Source organism: Siphateles boraxobius, unplaced genomic scaffold (genome assembly GCF_051911475.1).
Source record: "Siphateles boraxobius isolate OS27281-9 unplaced genomic scaffold, OSU_SipBor_1 66, whole genome shotgun sequence".
NCBI classification, from domain to species: domain Eukaryota; kingdom Metazoa; phylum Chordata; class Actinopteri; order Cypriniformes; family Leuciscidae; genus Siphateles; species Siphateles boraxobius.
The window spans coordinates 5,519,491-5,536,778 of NW_027509193.1; the positions used below are offsets into that span (position 1 = coordinate 5,519,491).

A 17,288-nucleotide genomic window follows, 5' to 3' on the forward strand; every position below is an offset into this window, starting at 1 on the left:
ATATTCAGATAGAACAAAAATAGTATTAAAGAGGAGCTTTTTGCTGATTATACGCACGGTATTACATATTCAACTATTTTATTTAACCTCGTCTTCATTATTTAATGTATGTTCGAATAAATCTGTCATAAAAATAATTTTTTATTACAACCACCATTTAAATGTTTGTGTCAACAACAAATCATTAAAATGTTGGTATAAAAACTGCCTTATGTGCAATAAAGATTTTTATATACATAATTTGCGGGTTGATTATTATATAAATGTGCTTAATTAGTAGATTTTTAAATAAAAAAATCAACTAATTTTTAATAAATTAATATTTAATATTTTTAATAAACTTTAGTTTTCGCTGTATCACCACTTAATAGTGCAAGAGGAATGAGGAAGTTTATGTTTATCTTTGGGTCAATTGTAGCTATAATTTCATAATATTTTTAGGTCACTTGTATTTTTGGTGCATATACTACATTATATAGTATTTTAGTGTGTATGGTCTTTATTACAAACACTACATTGAACTAGTGAAACAAATATCCTAGTTTAAAGTAGAATTAAGGGCTTTAAATCTTGGTTCTCCATGACTTTGGCTCAAACTGTCCGTTTTCTTTATTGTATTCTCTCTGATTGTAGAAAAAACTTGTCTGCCTTCAGATATTGCTAGACATGCGTTCAATTATTAAGAGCTGTTCTAGTTTATGGCATTGAGCAAAAATAAATGCTTTTTTTTTGGCCTCGATACTGGCTTAGCTGTCTTAGTTTTCTACCTGCACTTTTTTGTACCTCTGATTTGCATGCAACGGATGCGTCAGGCATTAACACAGCTTACATTATGTCATTAAATTTGGGAGGTGCACTTTTGCATTGAAGTTTCTGGGAAGCACATCTTTTTATTTTCATTGCTTACAATTTTCGCTGAAGCTCAATTAAAAAGTCCCATCCCAAATGCTTTATTCATGTTTATCTCTGACCTCTGGTGTTTTTTTTTACATGTACCCTAGAGAGGCAGGAAACTCCCTCAACTGGAACGCCGCGGCACAGGCCTTTCCTCACATCACGCAGCTGCTGCGTCTGCCTCAGTACCAGTACCACACACTCCTGGGCCTCTCTGTGTCTGTGGGTGGCCTCACCGAATCTACAGTAGGTCACCACATAAACACAACCATTAAAACACAATTCACTCTCAGCCACCTCTTTTTCCCTTGTGAGGCGGCTGAGTATAATTTGTTAAAAAACAGGGGATTTTAACCTTTCTAAAGGTTAAAACACAGAGTATAAAAAAGGTTCACAGCAAAGAATGCAAGAGAAGTGCTACACAGGGTGTGAAATCTCAGTGCTCTTTGGTTGCTTGGGATAATTATGCTCAAAAACAAAAAATACTCCAAGGTACTCGAATAGTGTAGAAAAAAGTATAAAAAGCCTTCATTGAATCATGGCTTTTAACAATAAAATTGGTGACAGATACACCTACGCGCTTCGTCAGGGTGTGTGTAACAAACAGAGTCACAGGTACATTTTAAGTAGCAGTTAATTAATCAAATAGCAAACACCTGGTCACACTATGCAAGGCAACCTGAAGGGAGAAAAGTTCAAAGAATGAAATAGTATCTCACACATTATGAAGTTAAATCTTTCATAATGTGTGAGATACTATTTCATTCTTTGAACTTTATATATCACATAGCCCCAACGCGTAGGTGTATCTGTCACCAATTTTATTGTTAAAAGCCATGATTCAATAAAGGCTTTTTATACTTTTTTCTACACTATTAGAGTCCCTTGGAGTATTTTTTGTTTTCGAGTACAAAAACGGTTGTTTTTTTTCAGTCATACTTTCATCATTTTAGTTCTGTAGATTAATAAGGTAACACTTTACAATGAGGTTTAATTAGTTAACATTAGTTCACTACATTAGACTTCTTCAGCATTTATTATTCTTGTTAAATTTATATCTTAACATGTACTAATACATTTTTAAGATCAAAATATGTATCTGTTATACAGTTTATACAACACAGTTATATAGTTAATGCACTGTAAACTTACATAAACATTTCATTAACTAACAGTAACTAAGGTTAATAAAAGTAGTAAAAATGGGTTGCTCATTGTTAGTTCACTTTAGTTAATGCATTTTCTAATAGTAAAAAATGAGAACTTATTGTAAAGTGTTACCATTAATACTTAACTAGGTTAGTTAATTCAGATTACATTTTTAATCAATTGACTGTATTTCAAGTATTTTTAGAACGATAACCAACATTACCATATTGCATTATGCTTATGAGTTAATAAATAACTAGTTCTTTGTTCTAAAAAGTGCAAATGGAAGTTGGTAAGATTTGTGTGTAAGTTGGTAAAATATTTGAAACAAGTCTCTTATGCTTATCAAGGCTGCATTTATTTGATCAGTAATATTGTGAAATATTACAATTTAAACGAACTAATTTAATCCTGTGATTCAAAGCTGATTTTTCAGCATCATTACTTCAGTCTTCAGTGTCACGTGATCCTTCAGAAATCATTATAATATACTGATTTGATGCTCAGGAAACATTTCTGATCATTATTAATGATGAAAACAGTTGTGCTGCTTAATATTTTAGTGGAAACCATGATACTTTTTTTCAGGATTGTTTGTTAAATATAACATTTAAAAGATCAGCATTTATTTCAAATATAATCTTTGTAACATTTTAAATGTATTTACTGTCAATTTTGATCAATTTAATGCATCCTTGCTGAATATGATAATAAATATTATATTTACAATAAATGATATTTAATATAAAAATATCACTCTAACTACTCCTCTGACCCCATGTAATGGGTTCACTGACCCCTGATTGAAAACCTTAATTGAAAATAAATCTACCATATAACCAGACCACAGCCATCAGAATAAGCATGTGAGGAAAAACACTATGGGTATGGTAGTTAGAATAAATTGGGTGGTGAGAAAAGACACAAAAGCGACCAACAGAGGGAGCCACCAACACTCTGTTCTCCAGAGAGTCTGTCTATGGCCAGGAGTGTGAATAGTTTCAGGGAAATTGAGACTATTAGACCATGTAGTTTTACTTAGCGTTGCTTCATTTCTGATTTGCAAGAATTGCAACACCAAAGTGGTCCGTTATTTTGGGTTTTCAAAAATAAGCTGGTGTTGAAACGCTTTGGTGCTTTAAGAAAATTTCTGACATGTGTTTGAATAAACTGAAATTTTGCCACAAATGCAAGTCTGTGCCCGTCCTGGCCTCAAAGTGCACTGGGTGTAAACGGCTTAGAGGTGAAACCACAGCTCCTCCAGTGGGCCAGGATTCGTACAAAACAAATTTAGCTGGAACGGAGCGAGTGGGATTGGCACCATGTCCCTTCGCATTTGCACTCATGCTTTCGGTGGTGACTTAGGCCCCCTGGAGAGATCTTCAGCTCATCAGCTCTCATACACTTGATCTTTTTCTTTCTCCTTTTTGTTATAATGATGTTTTTCTTAGCATTTTCTTTCTTCCTATACTTATTTTCCTATGATGCAAAGCTGAATTAATTTTTTTTTTTTACTCCAGTCACATGTTCCTTCAGGAATCATTCTATGATGATTTAAGAAACATTTCTTATTATTATCACAAACATTTACTCGTTGCTGCTTCATATTTTTGTGGAAACTGAACAAAACATCTTATTGACAATCTTGTTTTTGAATGGTAGCGTATGTTTTTCTAAAGAACATCACTGTTATTCTTGTTCATTTTGGGATTAGAGATTGAACATTAGGAATTTGATTTAACATTTGATAACAGTTAATAACAAATGAATGTAATTGAATGAAAATGCAATTCAAACATACAGATGTAATTGAAATTAATCGAACCCCATTGCAAATCAGGTTTATTGGCAAAATTTACAGACTTTTAGCTGTTTGCAATGAACAAATCAAACAAAAGTAATTGAAATAGCTTAAATAAGTGGTTCCCCCCAATTCTTTTAATGACTTCTGCGGTTTAAAAATTATTGAACCCCTTCATGGCAAGCATCTTTAGTACTGAGAAGAACACCCTTTTGCTATTATAACCTGCTGCATACGAGATGTCTAACCAGACACCAGCTTCTGACTGTGTTTCTGAGGAATCTTAGCCCAATCCTCATGAGCAATGGCCTCCAGATCAGTAATATTATTGGGTTTGTGTGCTGTAACCGCCCTTTTCAAATCCAACCAGAGATTTTCTATGGGTTTCAAGTCAGGTGACTGATGGCCACTGTAGAATCTTCCAGGACTACTTCTGCAACCATGCCTTGGTAGAATTTGAGGTATGCTTAGGATCATTCTCCTGTTGGAATGATGCCCAAGCTTCAGCTTCCTTACTGATGGCATGACATTTTCTCCTAGGATTAGGACAAAAATGAATCCATCTTGCCTTCCACATGCTTCAGGTTTCCAGTGCCAAAGGAAGCAAAGCAGCCCCAGAGCATCACTGAGCCCCACCATGCTTAACTGTAGGCAGGGTGTTTTTTAGCATATGGTTCATTCTTCTTCCTCCAGACATACCGCTGATCCAGAGGGCCGAAAAGTTACAGTTTTGTGTAATCGCTCCACAGAATAGAATCCCAAATCTTCTGTGGCTTATTTATATGATTTTTAACACTTTTCTTGTGCTTTTGTGTCAGTAGTGGTGTACATCTTGGAGTTCTGGCATGGAAACCACATGCAATGAGTGCGTGCTTTAATGTGCAAGCTGAACTTCAGTGTCTGTTGCCACTAAGTCTTGCTGCAGGTCTTTTGCAGTCACTCAAGGGTTTTTCTGAACCTGCCTTCTCAAAAATCTGGTTGCAGCCATTAATAGCTTCCTTTTTCTGCCCCGTCTAGATAGTGTAACCACTGTTCTTTTAACTTTGAACTTGCGAACTATGCTTCCAACGGTGTCTCTAGGGACATTTATTGCCTTTGCAATCTGTTTGTATCCTTGTTTGTGAAGGCCGATGATATCTTCTCTTAAGTTTTTGGATAATTTTTTGACTTAGACAGATTTTTAACATGCAGTCAAACGTGACACTCAACAAACCTAGCCAGTTCAGATATTTCATGTGTTCTAGCTCAAGCACACCCGGTGTAACTAATGTAGCCCTTGATTAGTTGCATCAGGTGTGCTTGAGACAACACCTGTTTTGCAGATTTCTGCTGTTGTGAGGGATTTTATTCAGGGGGTTGAATAATTTTGAGACTGCGGAAAGTCATTCAAGTTGCATTTTCAGTTGAATTTGGGGAAACCACTAGAAACATTTGTTGTGTTGAGCTATTTTAATTACTTTTGTTTGATTTGTTCATTGCAAACAGCTGAAAGTCTGTACGTTTTGCCAAGAAACATGATTTGCAATTTAAGTTGATTAATTTTGATTACAACTGTACATATGAAGTCATGTAGTGCAACTAATATGTCAATGCATGCAGGTAGTTATCTAATAAAAATAAAATGGCAAGGTTAGTTCAGGCTAACAATCTTATTTCTATATATAAAGTCTGGTAGATGCATTATCCCACTTTCTTAGTGTTTTAGGCTCAGTGCCTCTGTTCCAGTGGCTGTTGGGACATCAGCATGATTTTAAGTATTTTTGTTATTTATAGCCACCAGTGTTTGTTGATGAAGAAACAACAATGTAAAGGCCTTTAATGGGAGCTTTGAGCATAGTAAATGTCAACTCATCTGCCAACTGGACCTATAAATGAGTCCCCCATTAGAAGCGGCAGTTTTCCACCCCCTCTTATTTGATTAGAGCCATGGTAGAGGTTACGCTCTCACCTTCAGCCTGGAACTGGGTGATCTCTCTAAGCCAAAACTGCTGGATAAATGAGCGGTTCTCACAGACTCAGCACTGAATGATCAAGCTTCTCTCTGAAGCTCCCTCTGGACAGCTGAGTCCATACTGATACCTTACATAATCATGCACCAACTGACCCCTCACACACATTAGCACACTGCTGCATGGGAGAAGTTTGCATTCAGTGTGAGTGTAGTGGGTAAATGTTCAAGATGTTGAGGGAAAGTGCTGCTTTCTTTGCTTATTATTTCATGTTTTCTCTATGAAAATATAGCAACATTCTGCCTCGTACCATTACTTCATATGACTTACACTGAATCGGACTGCCTTGATTAAAGTTGAAATGCAATTAAAATCTATTTTCTATCTATTTATAAATCTATTTTCTAAATGCATGTTATAGATCTTATTGTGAATGATTCATCTGTACATGTTTCATTTTTTAAAGAATGCTTTGACCTTGTCATTTTTAATCATAATATAAAAACTGGGCCTTCCGGTGAAATGCCGGTCTTCTCCAATCTCCAATCATTTTCCCATTTTGTCTTTCTTAAATTTAAATTTAAACCCATTAAAATGATTGGAGGTTAAACCTGATTAAACCAGTCCCTGCGAGCTCATGCTCCTCTTACTCCACTTTTGTGTGCAAAATCCAAAAGCCTATCAACAATCGATAGATAAATCCAAGTCCCTTCCCTTTTATCTTTTTAATCTGTTACTCTTGGATTAGTCTCACGTAGCCAGACCTTCAGACTGATGGTAGAAGGTCTGGTCTCCATCGCAGCTTTCATTAGCCAAGGACCGCCCAAAATGAAACCTGACCTACATGCAAAGCAACCAATCACATTTGGTTTTGTTCTGTATCATGTTTAGGGGCGTGGAAATATAAAGTTGATCCCCCTACAAAACAGAACAGCGTGCATCTAATAAATTATTCATTCAAGAATGTTTTGCCAAGTTTACTGCAACAATGACGCTGTGAACTTCACATACTTAAATCCAGCATTTAGTTTATCCTGATAAGCACTCATTGTCACAGTAGTAAACACCACAGCTTTCTTCTTCCATGAGGGGGTTTGGCATCAGACGGCTTTGTTTCCAGGCAGACCGTTAAAGAACGCGGAATCCTGTAGAATACAACCAATCCGTTGACGACTTCAAAACTCCCGGAGGTTTTCCCATTTTGTGTGCCTTATGCATCAGACATTCATCCATCAGTCCTTGGGCTTGACATTTGAGGTGGATGCTACACTTGGATGTATATCACAATATGGAAGAAAAGATCAGCCTTTACTTCTGTTTCATTGCGACTTTAAATAACGCCGGCTCCCCCTTCATGTCTCTTTCACAATTTATTATTTGTCTTCAAACTGTGATGTGATCGCAATTTATGGATCAATCCACAAAAATTTACAAAAAATAATAAAGCTGAAGTGTGTATTAATAGAAAAAAATCAAAACAAAACATTACACTCTTCAGCTATTAAAAATGTGTATTTATTACTATTCATGAACTAATATGTGTATTTATCAAAGTATATGCAAGACTCGGTCCAATTCCCACTATTAACTATGACTTTTACCTCAATAAACCCCTAATTACTGCTTATTAATAGTTAGTAAGGTAGTTAAGTTTAGGTATTAGTTAAGGGATGTATAATATGGTCATGCAGAATAAGGCATTGATATGCTTTATAAGTACTAATAAACAGCCAATATCCTAGTGATAAGCATGCTAATAAGCAACTAGTTAATAGTGAGAATTAGACCCTAAACTAAAGTATTACCAACTTTACCTATACATACCACTGAACAAAAATTATAAACGCAACACTTTTTGTGCATCTTGATATGCCACACATGGATTATCTCGCCAAAGGAGAAGTGCTCACTAACACAGATTTAGCCAGATTTGTGAACAATATTTGAGAGAAATAGGTATTTTGTGTACATAGAAAAAGTCTTATATCTTTGAGTTCAGCTCATGAAAAATGGGGGCAAAAACAAAAGTGTTGCGTTTATAATTTTGTTCAGTGTATAAATGTGGTTTGCAACAGCGTAAAAGTGGCACGGAGAGGAGAGCACATATTCAGCCCCATATATACTGCGAAAATGTAAGTTTAAACAATTACAAATAGTTTCAGTAAGAACTTCAGATAAGTGTAACAGCCAAGGACAAAAAGGCTGAAAAATCTTGTTTTTTTACAATATCTTAAAGATATTGTACCAACGTTCTTCCCTTTGTGTGCTAAATGCCACAACACAGTTGAGAAGTACAATGTATCACATACTTTAAAATTTATCATGATCTCATTCACAGTCACATAAAACAATATGCTTTTTGAGGGGGCACTAGTGGCATTCCTGAATCATTTGGTGCCTTAAGTAATTTAAAGCACTTACCCTCGGTTTCACAGACGAGGCTTAAGCTAGTCCCAGACTAAAATGCATGTTTGGGCTATTGTAACTGAAAGAAGTATGTCTTCAAAAATGTGTCACTCCACACCAATAATGTTTTTTCTAAGGCACGTTTATAAAAGCTACTTAAATGTCCTAATTGAAGTTCTATAAATGCAAGACCAACTAGTTTAGCTTTTTAAATACACTTTTGTTTTACTCAAAATAGTTTTGTGGAATACAATCGTGATGTGGGCTTAAATTTTGACCTAATTATTGTAATAATCCAAAAGCAAGCAAAACATTAACTGTACTAGACAGCCAGTGATCATGATGTGATTTCATTGTATGGAAAAAAATTATATAATAAATAAATATAGTTCATATATTATATGAATAATTACCAAATATTATTTTAACCATTAATATATTAGTCTCTCACAAGTGAAAACTTTTTTGTGTGTCTGCAGGTGCGTTTTTCCTCTCAGTCTTTATTCGAGTACTTGAAGGGCATTCAGCAGGATGACTCAGCGCTTCAGCAGTTTGGAGACACTTTGTTGCGCATCTTCAGAGATAACCTGCGCATTGACAGGTACAACTGCACTGCAAAACACAAAACAGCTGCATGTGTCATACAGATGCAGTGAGGAAAATCTTAAAACTTAGTATCAGTAATTTGACATCATGGTAATGGTGTATATGCTTGAAAGTTCTACAACAACAACAACAACACAAAGGCTTTATTTAACCTTTATTTATTTAACGCTTTATTTTTTGGAACTTGGTGGCTGTGAACAAAATAAGGTTTTATTTTGTATTTATACTATATATTTTGATCTGCTCACAGGGTTTCTGTACCTTTGCTGAAGATGGTGGACCAACTTCTCGCTAACGGCTGTTTTGAACTCTTCACCAGCGAGGAGAGGTGAGCGTGGGAAAGCCCGGCGTACATTACTGCCTCCCTTGGCTCAGATACACAAACCATCCAGAGCTCGGCAGGAGAAATGATATCATGACAGAAATACACAGAAAGGACTCACACAGGGAACCTTTGGGCGAAACTTAAGATGAGCCTGGCCAAGTCATATGTTCAAACAGAGGCAGAGGGTGAATGTGTGTGTTGGTTTGTTTTAATCTGTACATTTTTTTGTTTTGTTTTCAGTCATCCTTTTTGCGTAGAGCTGCTGTCCCTCTGTAAGGAGGAAATCAAGAAGTCCAAGGATGTCCAGAAGTTGTTTTCATGTATAGCTGTGTAAGTGCAGTTGCATTTCCAACACTCTGTGGATACATGGGGCAAATAAAGGCCAATTCACACTGCACCGACAGACGCAGATCAGCACCGATAGTCACCAGATTACAGCAAGCCACTTTTCACACATTCTATCTGTGATTCAGCATGTTCAATCGGAGAAAACAAGCTCTGACGGACGCCAACGGTGGTATCACACTGAACCAACAAAACACGACAAAGTGTCTGTTGCCGTCTGTCGATGCAGTGTGAATTTGCCTTAAGGATGTGGAAATTGAGAAATCTAGTTCTTGGAATGTAGATCCAATGTTCCAAATTCTTGATATGTAATCTTTTGACAAACGTTATACTGTTTCCAATGTTTAATTTGTGCCATTTCAGGTGTGACTTCCCATTTTAGTGTGATCTCTCTTATGATTGGTCATTGTTTCTGAGCACGCTCTCTCTGATAGGGATATTTCATTAAAAAAACTGCTGGATGGAAACACCAAAATCTGCATAAATTCTAAAAATGTGCATAAAAACCAATGCGCTCGTTTGAGTTGGATATTTTTTTTTCCCCGATAAGAAAACATGCGCATAAACTACGTCGGAAATACCTTCGCAGAATAAATTCCTCGATGTGTATCAATGTCACTGTGCACGATGGGACGGAATAACTGGACTAACCAGTGGGTCAGTCTTTTTGTACAGCATCTGAAAAGCTGTTTTGGTTGTTCTATAATGCCTGAGCAAAGTCTGTCGTCAAAGTGGTTCGTTATAATTACCTCCCAGAACTCTCTTGCACGACTGCGTTCCCGAACAGCAGGCATCCGTCTCCGAAAGCAAGATAACGTGTTTATTGAGTTTCTTCTTCGAATTTGTATTGTGGCACAGAAGTTGCATTTATTTATTTATTTATTTACCAACAATCAACCACAATCTCAAACAAATGCAAGATTCATGTTCAGATTTATTAGTTCATCACTGAGGTTTGTTCTCTTATGTAGCTGTAGCAAACTGACAGTGTGAAAGAACTACACTTTCATTTGGACAAAATGTTGCAGTGGAGATCGCTAATCTTCAACTTTACATGTGTGCTCTCAGAGCAGAGAGACCCCATACACATGTTGATATTCAACATTAATGTAAATTATTGATGTCAGCCTGTACATTTTTTTTTTTTTCTGGACGAAATTTATTTTGACAGTGCAGAGACTTTTATTATCTTCACTAGATTCAATTTATTAAAAAAAACAAAAAACAGACAGAATATTAGAAAATACAATTCCCAGTGAGCACAGACTTACCAGTGCACTGTTTGTTTGTGTTTTTCTGTTTTTTAACTATTTCCTGATCTGTGAAAAATACTGTAAGATTGAAGTATGTTTGTTTTAACAAATGTATTTTTATGGAGTTCAAATAATTTTTTGCATATTGATATATTTTCCAATTAATTATTTCTAACTTTTTAATTATGCAAAACAAACTTAATTGCTGCAATTGTTATGCATGTGTTATTTACCATCTTAAAAATTGTGTAATATCACACATAAGCTACGGTCAGACTGCAGGCAAATGCGGTGCAAATCAGATTTTTTTTCTCATGTGTGACTCATGTGTGATCTGTTTCTCTCATGACAGTGTGAACAGCACAAACCATATGGAATCTAATCCTTTCAATTCTGATTTGGGCCACTTCCATATGTGGTCCTAAATCCGATACAGGTCAGATGTTTTGCAATGCGACCACAGTCTGAAATGTCATATCGGAATCCATGCGACTTGTCCATCACAATTCTGCGCTCATGAGAGACCCTTCAAAGATTTTACATACTCAATTTTATCAAGGCAGACAGTGAAGGAAAGTATTGTGTCAGAACTCACAAGTATGATATGATATTTCCGTTTCCTGGTCTTTTTATATATATATATATATATATATATATATACATTGCCTGCGCATAAATTCGCTGGCTTCCGTGGCAGTAAATAAATAACTATAAATAAACACGTAATCACTTACTTTAATGTCATCTGTGTTTACTTCCTTATGACATAGTGCTGCGTGACGTCTTTTTATCATTCTTTTGCGCATGTGGGTCAGTTCAGGACCATGATCTGTTCACACTGGAATCTAATATTGGCCACATTTAAAACAACAAAATGTGAACAGCTGCACAAAAAAAATCTGAATTGAGCAGTAAGGCTCACAGTGTGAACGTAGTTACAGCCAATCAGCTTTATATCACTCCTACCTAAGATATTGGCATCGGCCAATCTGTCGATCACTGATTAAAATGGGCTCTATCGTGCAACCCTTCTGATTGACTCCCACTCTTTCACCACAGGTTCTGTGGAATGGTGCAGTTCCAGGGTGATGTGAGGAGGAATGTCTTAGTGCAGCTGTTGATGTTGCTCTGTCACCCCTTCCCTGTGGTGAGACCATTAGCAGACCACTTCAGCCCAGACTTAGTCTAGGCACTTCTGATGTAATTCTGACTCCATTGTCTCTCTTGGGTCTGTAGATCAGGAAGACGACTGCCAGCCAGGTATACGAGATGCTCTTGACCTACGATGATGTCATAGACGATGATCAAGTGCTGGCTGATGTCATGGCCTTGCTTAGTGACACTAATTGGTGAGTGTTGACACGGGGCTTATTGGAGGATTATGATGAAGAACTTCAGCTCAGCTACTGATTTAATGCTCGTTTCTCTTTTTTTGTCTTAGGGAAAGTGACATTGCGACTGTGCGAACCCACAGGAATCAGCTCTGCGATTGGTTGGGAGTGCCAAGGCCGACTCTGGTAGCCAAGGTGACACATTTAGGCATCTAAAGAGGTTTTATGGGAGAACATTTTGTAGTGTGGGGGATGTTGCATCATACGGCATCTGACATCCAGATGCTGCCTTCAGTATTACGCAACGACTGTTGGGAGAACAAGGTGTTTTTATGCGTTAGTGGGTGTTCAGTTCTCCTAATCGGACACAGAAACCATTAGGTTTCAGTTACAAGAACATTTGCAATTAAAGGGGACAGATCATGAAAATCTGATGTTTTCCATGTTTAAATGCTATAATCGGGTCAGCGGTGCATATACCAACCCAGAAAACATGAAATGTGACAACCCAGTAACTTTGTTTTGGAAAGCCTTTCTCTGCCAGCCGATCTGATTTCTACGTCAGAAGGGAATCTTATTATAATATTACCGCCCCTTAATCTGCACGTTTCCACCTGTGGCACCACCATTTGGTTTTCGCAAGCGACAACAGTGTAACCAGTTCCAGGGATTAAAGTTCTCCGTCGCTACGACGGATTTCCGTTAATTGCAGCGAGTCTATGACGGATTTCCGTCAATTGCAGGGTTCCCGTCTGTCCTTAATGTCTTAAATTCACTTTTCATAATGTTAAGGCCATAAATAGGCTTTCATTTCTCAAATAGTGTGATAAATGTCTTAATTTTAGTTTGAATCGGTCTTAAATTAAGGAAAGACGAGGTGTATTCACCCTGCTGAGGGAGATGTGATAAAGCCTGGATTGGAGCGAAAGCACGTTCCTCTCTCCACTCTAACATTCTGTAATCACTTCGCTTATGGTCCAGTCCGGGTTTTCAATTCCCACTCACGGAAAAACTGCTCCGTGTTCACTCAATTAATCTAAGTTTTGGAGAAGTGCATGTCAGGCTACAGCTGGTTTGCTGCGGTCCGAATCCGAGCGCGTTTGTTCCCTGTGCCCCCCGCAGCGTTGGTCTTGTTTCACATTCAACTTAATTCTATTGAACCCTGGTGCGTTTGCGTGCATATTACGTCATCGCAAACGTGCACGGCGCATGATAGAAAACAGAACGCGGGTAAATATTGGCCGTTTCTCAAACCAATATTCCGGTTATTCTGCAAGTCCGGTTATTCTGCAAACGGAACCGCGGCGTTCTTGATCGCGTCACTCAGCTCGCTCTGGCTACTCCGGTTATCTCTTTATGTATATTTTAGGCAACAATAAAACGAAATATGGTATAAAATACAACTCAGCCTCTTTTCATCAACAATAAAACGAAATATATACAAAACACCTCTTTTCATTTATAAATGAACATATTATCATAAACATATTAGGCCTATATGGCCACACAAATGTGGTTCAGACAACGCACATTGATTATCTTCACAACAACACAAAATATAAAACACAAACTGCTTCTTTTTGTTTTCATTTTAAAAATATGAAACATTATTGATCATTAAAACTGACATTTAACAAACAGAGACAGGGTTGTTTCGTTTTATTTTATGCATGTACACACACAAGAGAATGCATAGTAAAATATATAAAGAATATTTTATATATTTTAGAATATATAACATTACACAACCCTGTCTCTTTTTGTTAAATGTCAGTTTTAATGATCAATAATATCCAGTATAAAAGTATAAGTAGCCTAATAGGTAGGCTATAAGAAGCTATACAATGAGAAATAAAGCAAACAATTCAGTCAAACATTAGTCAGCTCTCTAATAGGCTACAAAGTTAAATAGCCTAAATATATAAAGTTATGAAACTTAACTTTGCCCGCAGCCAAAACGATTTGCCATGAAACAAACTATATATTAATATAATTTAGCATTGTTTGGTTTTATAAGATAAATAAAAACATGCACTGAAAAGTTATGTAGATGGTTGATTATTTGTCTAGCTAAGTCATTTTTTTCATAGATTGAAATAGCTTTTAAAATATGCAAACTGGCAATATTAAAGCGGTTTAAAACATCTCCCCTTAAAACGCTATTGGTCTCGACTATTTAAATAAAGTTAAAGGAATATGACTTGGCCTGAATAATTTTTTTCACTTTAATCCCTGCAGTTCTAAAGCAATTGCAAAAGTTTGAGCAAAGCATGCAGACTGTTCTGTCGTCGCTGCACAGACTATTCGACCAAATAAAGTCACAGCTGTCTTATAAAGACCTCAGGGAACTGTCAACTTTGTGTAAAAGTGAAACATGATGTTACATGCAAGCCGATGATGTGAATCAATGTAACTCCACAACTACTACATACGTTTATCCACTAACCATTCAGAAACGTCTAAATGTTGCAACCTCTTCCTGAGTCTCTCTGTAAAGCTGCACTCCATTATCTGGGGGGTATTTTGAGCTGATTTTTCACAGACATTTTGAGGACTCCATAGATATATATTATATATTGTGAAAAGGGGCATAATATGTCAACTTTAATCTGTGATGAATATGCCTTTCTCCATCAATACGAAGACTTTCTGTCTGCACAATACTGCCCATTGCTACCATGAAATAGATGAGCTGTCACTCAATGGAATAACCGTTAGTAATAAAATGGTACGCATGTGTACATAATGTGTGTGTGCACCGTCAATGTGTGAGGTCAGTAAGATTTTTCAGTAAGGAACCTTATTGTAAAGTGTTACCAAAATAACAAATACATTTTATTGGGAATATATGTCCACATCAAACAACTACTGTACCTCTGGGGAAAAAAAGTCTGATTTGATTTTAAAGTGGTGCATCTATATTGATTTTAGTGCATTTCTCATCTCGTTTGTTTGTTTGTTTCAGACTTCACTTCAATAGATTCCTTTAGTCTCACCTGGACAGAAGCTCACCTGTCGGCCTCTCTGCACTGCGTTCTGTCTGGCCATCAGGGACAGTGTCCTTATGTCTTCTCTCCTGTCTAATAAAGTTGTCCATCTAATAGTGTATTACCTGTCATCATTAAATTCTTAAGGAAAATGTCTTTGAGCTCAGTGCTTAATTTTTATTATTATGATTTCCCAGTTAACCAAGTTAACCTTACCTTACTACACAATATAGTTTTCTCTTTGTATTTTTTTTTTTATATGAAAATATATTGCAAATTATTCATAGCATTTCATTCAGAGGCATATGAGGTGAAGGATCCATTTCCATATTTGACTTGTTCCAACACAAATTCAAGAAATCGTTCACCGGAAAATGAAAATTCATAATTGACGCACTTTCATGATTCCAAAACCAAATCAGTGCACAGATCAGTTTTTTTTTTTTTTTTTTTTTTTTGAGGCTATGCTTTTCAATAAACCATTTGAAACGGTTCACTAATCTGATTAATTATTTAATTCTTTCATTTTACTGACTTCGTTCATTTAGACTGCTTTTAAGGTGATACTTTGAAAGCCTTCTGATACTTTAATGCTATTTCTTTGTTCCTATTTGGAAATTAATAGCAGCTGTGTTACGGAAAGAGCTGCATCAAAATTATTTGAAATATTCTTGTTCCACAGAAGTCATGTGGGTTTGAAATGAATTAATTTAATAATTGACTATCTTTCCAACGTAACTGAATCAACACTGACCTGACTTCAGCTGACCAATGACACTGTCATATTTTTTTAGAGCTGCTTTACAGTCGAATGGAACTGTTGCATCATTATTTTCCTATTGATCGCTGTAAAGTGGCTTTGAAACAATCTGTATTATATAAAGAGCTATAAAAATAAAGGTGACTTGACTTGACATGACATGATGACATGAGGGTGAGTAAAACTTTGTTGGCACAACCATATCTTTAAGCCCAGCCTATGTGGTGTTTGTTTCACTAATAATAACAACATTGGTGCCTTTTGGCCCCTCTTTTCTTTCTTTTTTTACCACCTTCAAATTGATAATTGGGTTTTGAGGGAACATGGGTGCCCTGGGACCTGAAGGTAGATTACTTCCTTCTCTCACACCCTCAAACAATTAGTTCCCCCCTCTTCATTCTCTTCCATCACAGCCAACACAACAGCTTTCCAGACAAGCATTATAGCAATGAAACTCAATCTAATCCACCTCATTATACTCCAGGGAAAGTGTTAACATTTACAGGAGAGGAAGCCCTGGCAGTGGACAGATGCAGCTTGGCAAGCTCATTCCCGACCTGGCTTCCTATCCGTGTGGCTGATGTCTGACTGTGGGCCGGACGAGGAAGCCTGGTGCTCTCTCACACGCAGCCCAACCCAACTCGGCTCTCACTGTGGGCACAGGCTTTACTGGAGCTTAAAGAACCCACATGGTCTCAAAATACACAACAGCACTCCTGGCTAAAACAAAGGTCTGATTGTTGAGTTGGAGCCCTTAGATGGAAGGTGTCTCATTCTTTTAGAGAGGCACAGTAGATGAAGTAGTTCGATTTTGATTACTGCCTGTTGGGTAATCAGGATTTGGGCTTAATTATGTCCTTGCCTTCCCCCTGAACTTTCAATAGTTTCTTTAGTTTGAATAGGACATATAAGTTTGTTTGTTTTTACTTAAAGGTATAATAATCTCCAAAAGAAATATTTTGGCATCATTTATTTACATTTTGTTTTTGTTTTTTTCTTACATTAAACAATTTAGATTTTGGCAAGAATGTCCAAGTTCTTTTCCATACAATGGAAATAGATGATTTATACAGAAAAATAGAAATACTGCTCACTTTAGTATGTACACCTTACTAATATTGGGTTTTGCCTTCAGAACTGCTTTAATTATTCATGGCATAGATTCAACAGCAGCCTGAACCATTGATACAAGGCGGGATGGATTCATGTTGTTAATGCCAAACTCTGACCCTACCATCTGAATGTCGCAGCAGAAATTGAGATTCATCAGACCAGGCAACATTTTTACAATCTTCTATTGTCCAGTTTTGGTGAGCCTCGACAGGAGTGGACCGCTGTGTGTCTTCTGCTGCTGTATCTGCTTCAAGGTTCGATGTGTGCGTTCAGAGGTGCTCTTCTGCAGACCTCGGTTGTAACAAGTGCTTATATGAGTTACTGTTGCCCTTTATCCCGCTTGAATCAGTCTGACCATTCTCCTCTGAC

At 36.8% G+C, this 17,288-nt stretch overlaps 1 protein-coding gene across 1 annotated transcript in view; it reads left to right on the forward strand.

The window, feature by feature from the left end:
- Positions 1–15,202, forward strand: part of tbcd (tubulin folding cofactor D) — a 49,625-nt gene extending 34,423 nt beyond the window's left edge. Inside the window, exons 32-39 of the mRNA XM_077211706.1 lie at positions 1,002–1,140; positions 8,679–8,800; positions 9,056–9,133; positions 9,371–9,460; positions 11,788–11,875; positions 11,965–12,077; positions 12,170–12,254; positions 15,025–15,202. Of these exons, the coding sequence (XP_077067821.1) occupies positions 1,002–1,140; positions 8,679–8,800; positions 9,056–9,133; positions 9,371–9,460; positions 11,788–11,875; positions 11,965–12,077; positions 12,170–12,254; positions 15,025–15,039 (730 nt within the window). The 3' untranslated portion in view covers positions 15,040–15,202. The remainder of the gene's footprint in view (positions 1–1,001; positions 1,141–8,678; positions 8,801–9,055; positions 9,134–9,370; positions 9,461–11,787; positions 11,876–11,964; positions 12,078–12,169; positions 12,255–15,024) is intronic.
- Positions 15,203–17,288: the final 2,086 nt, after the last annotated feature.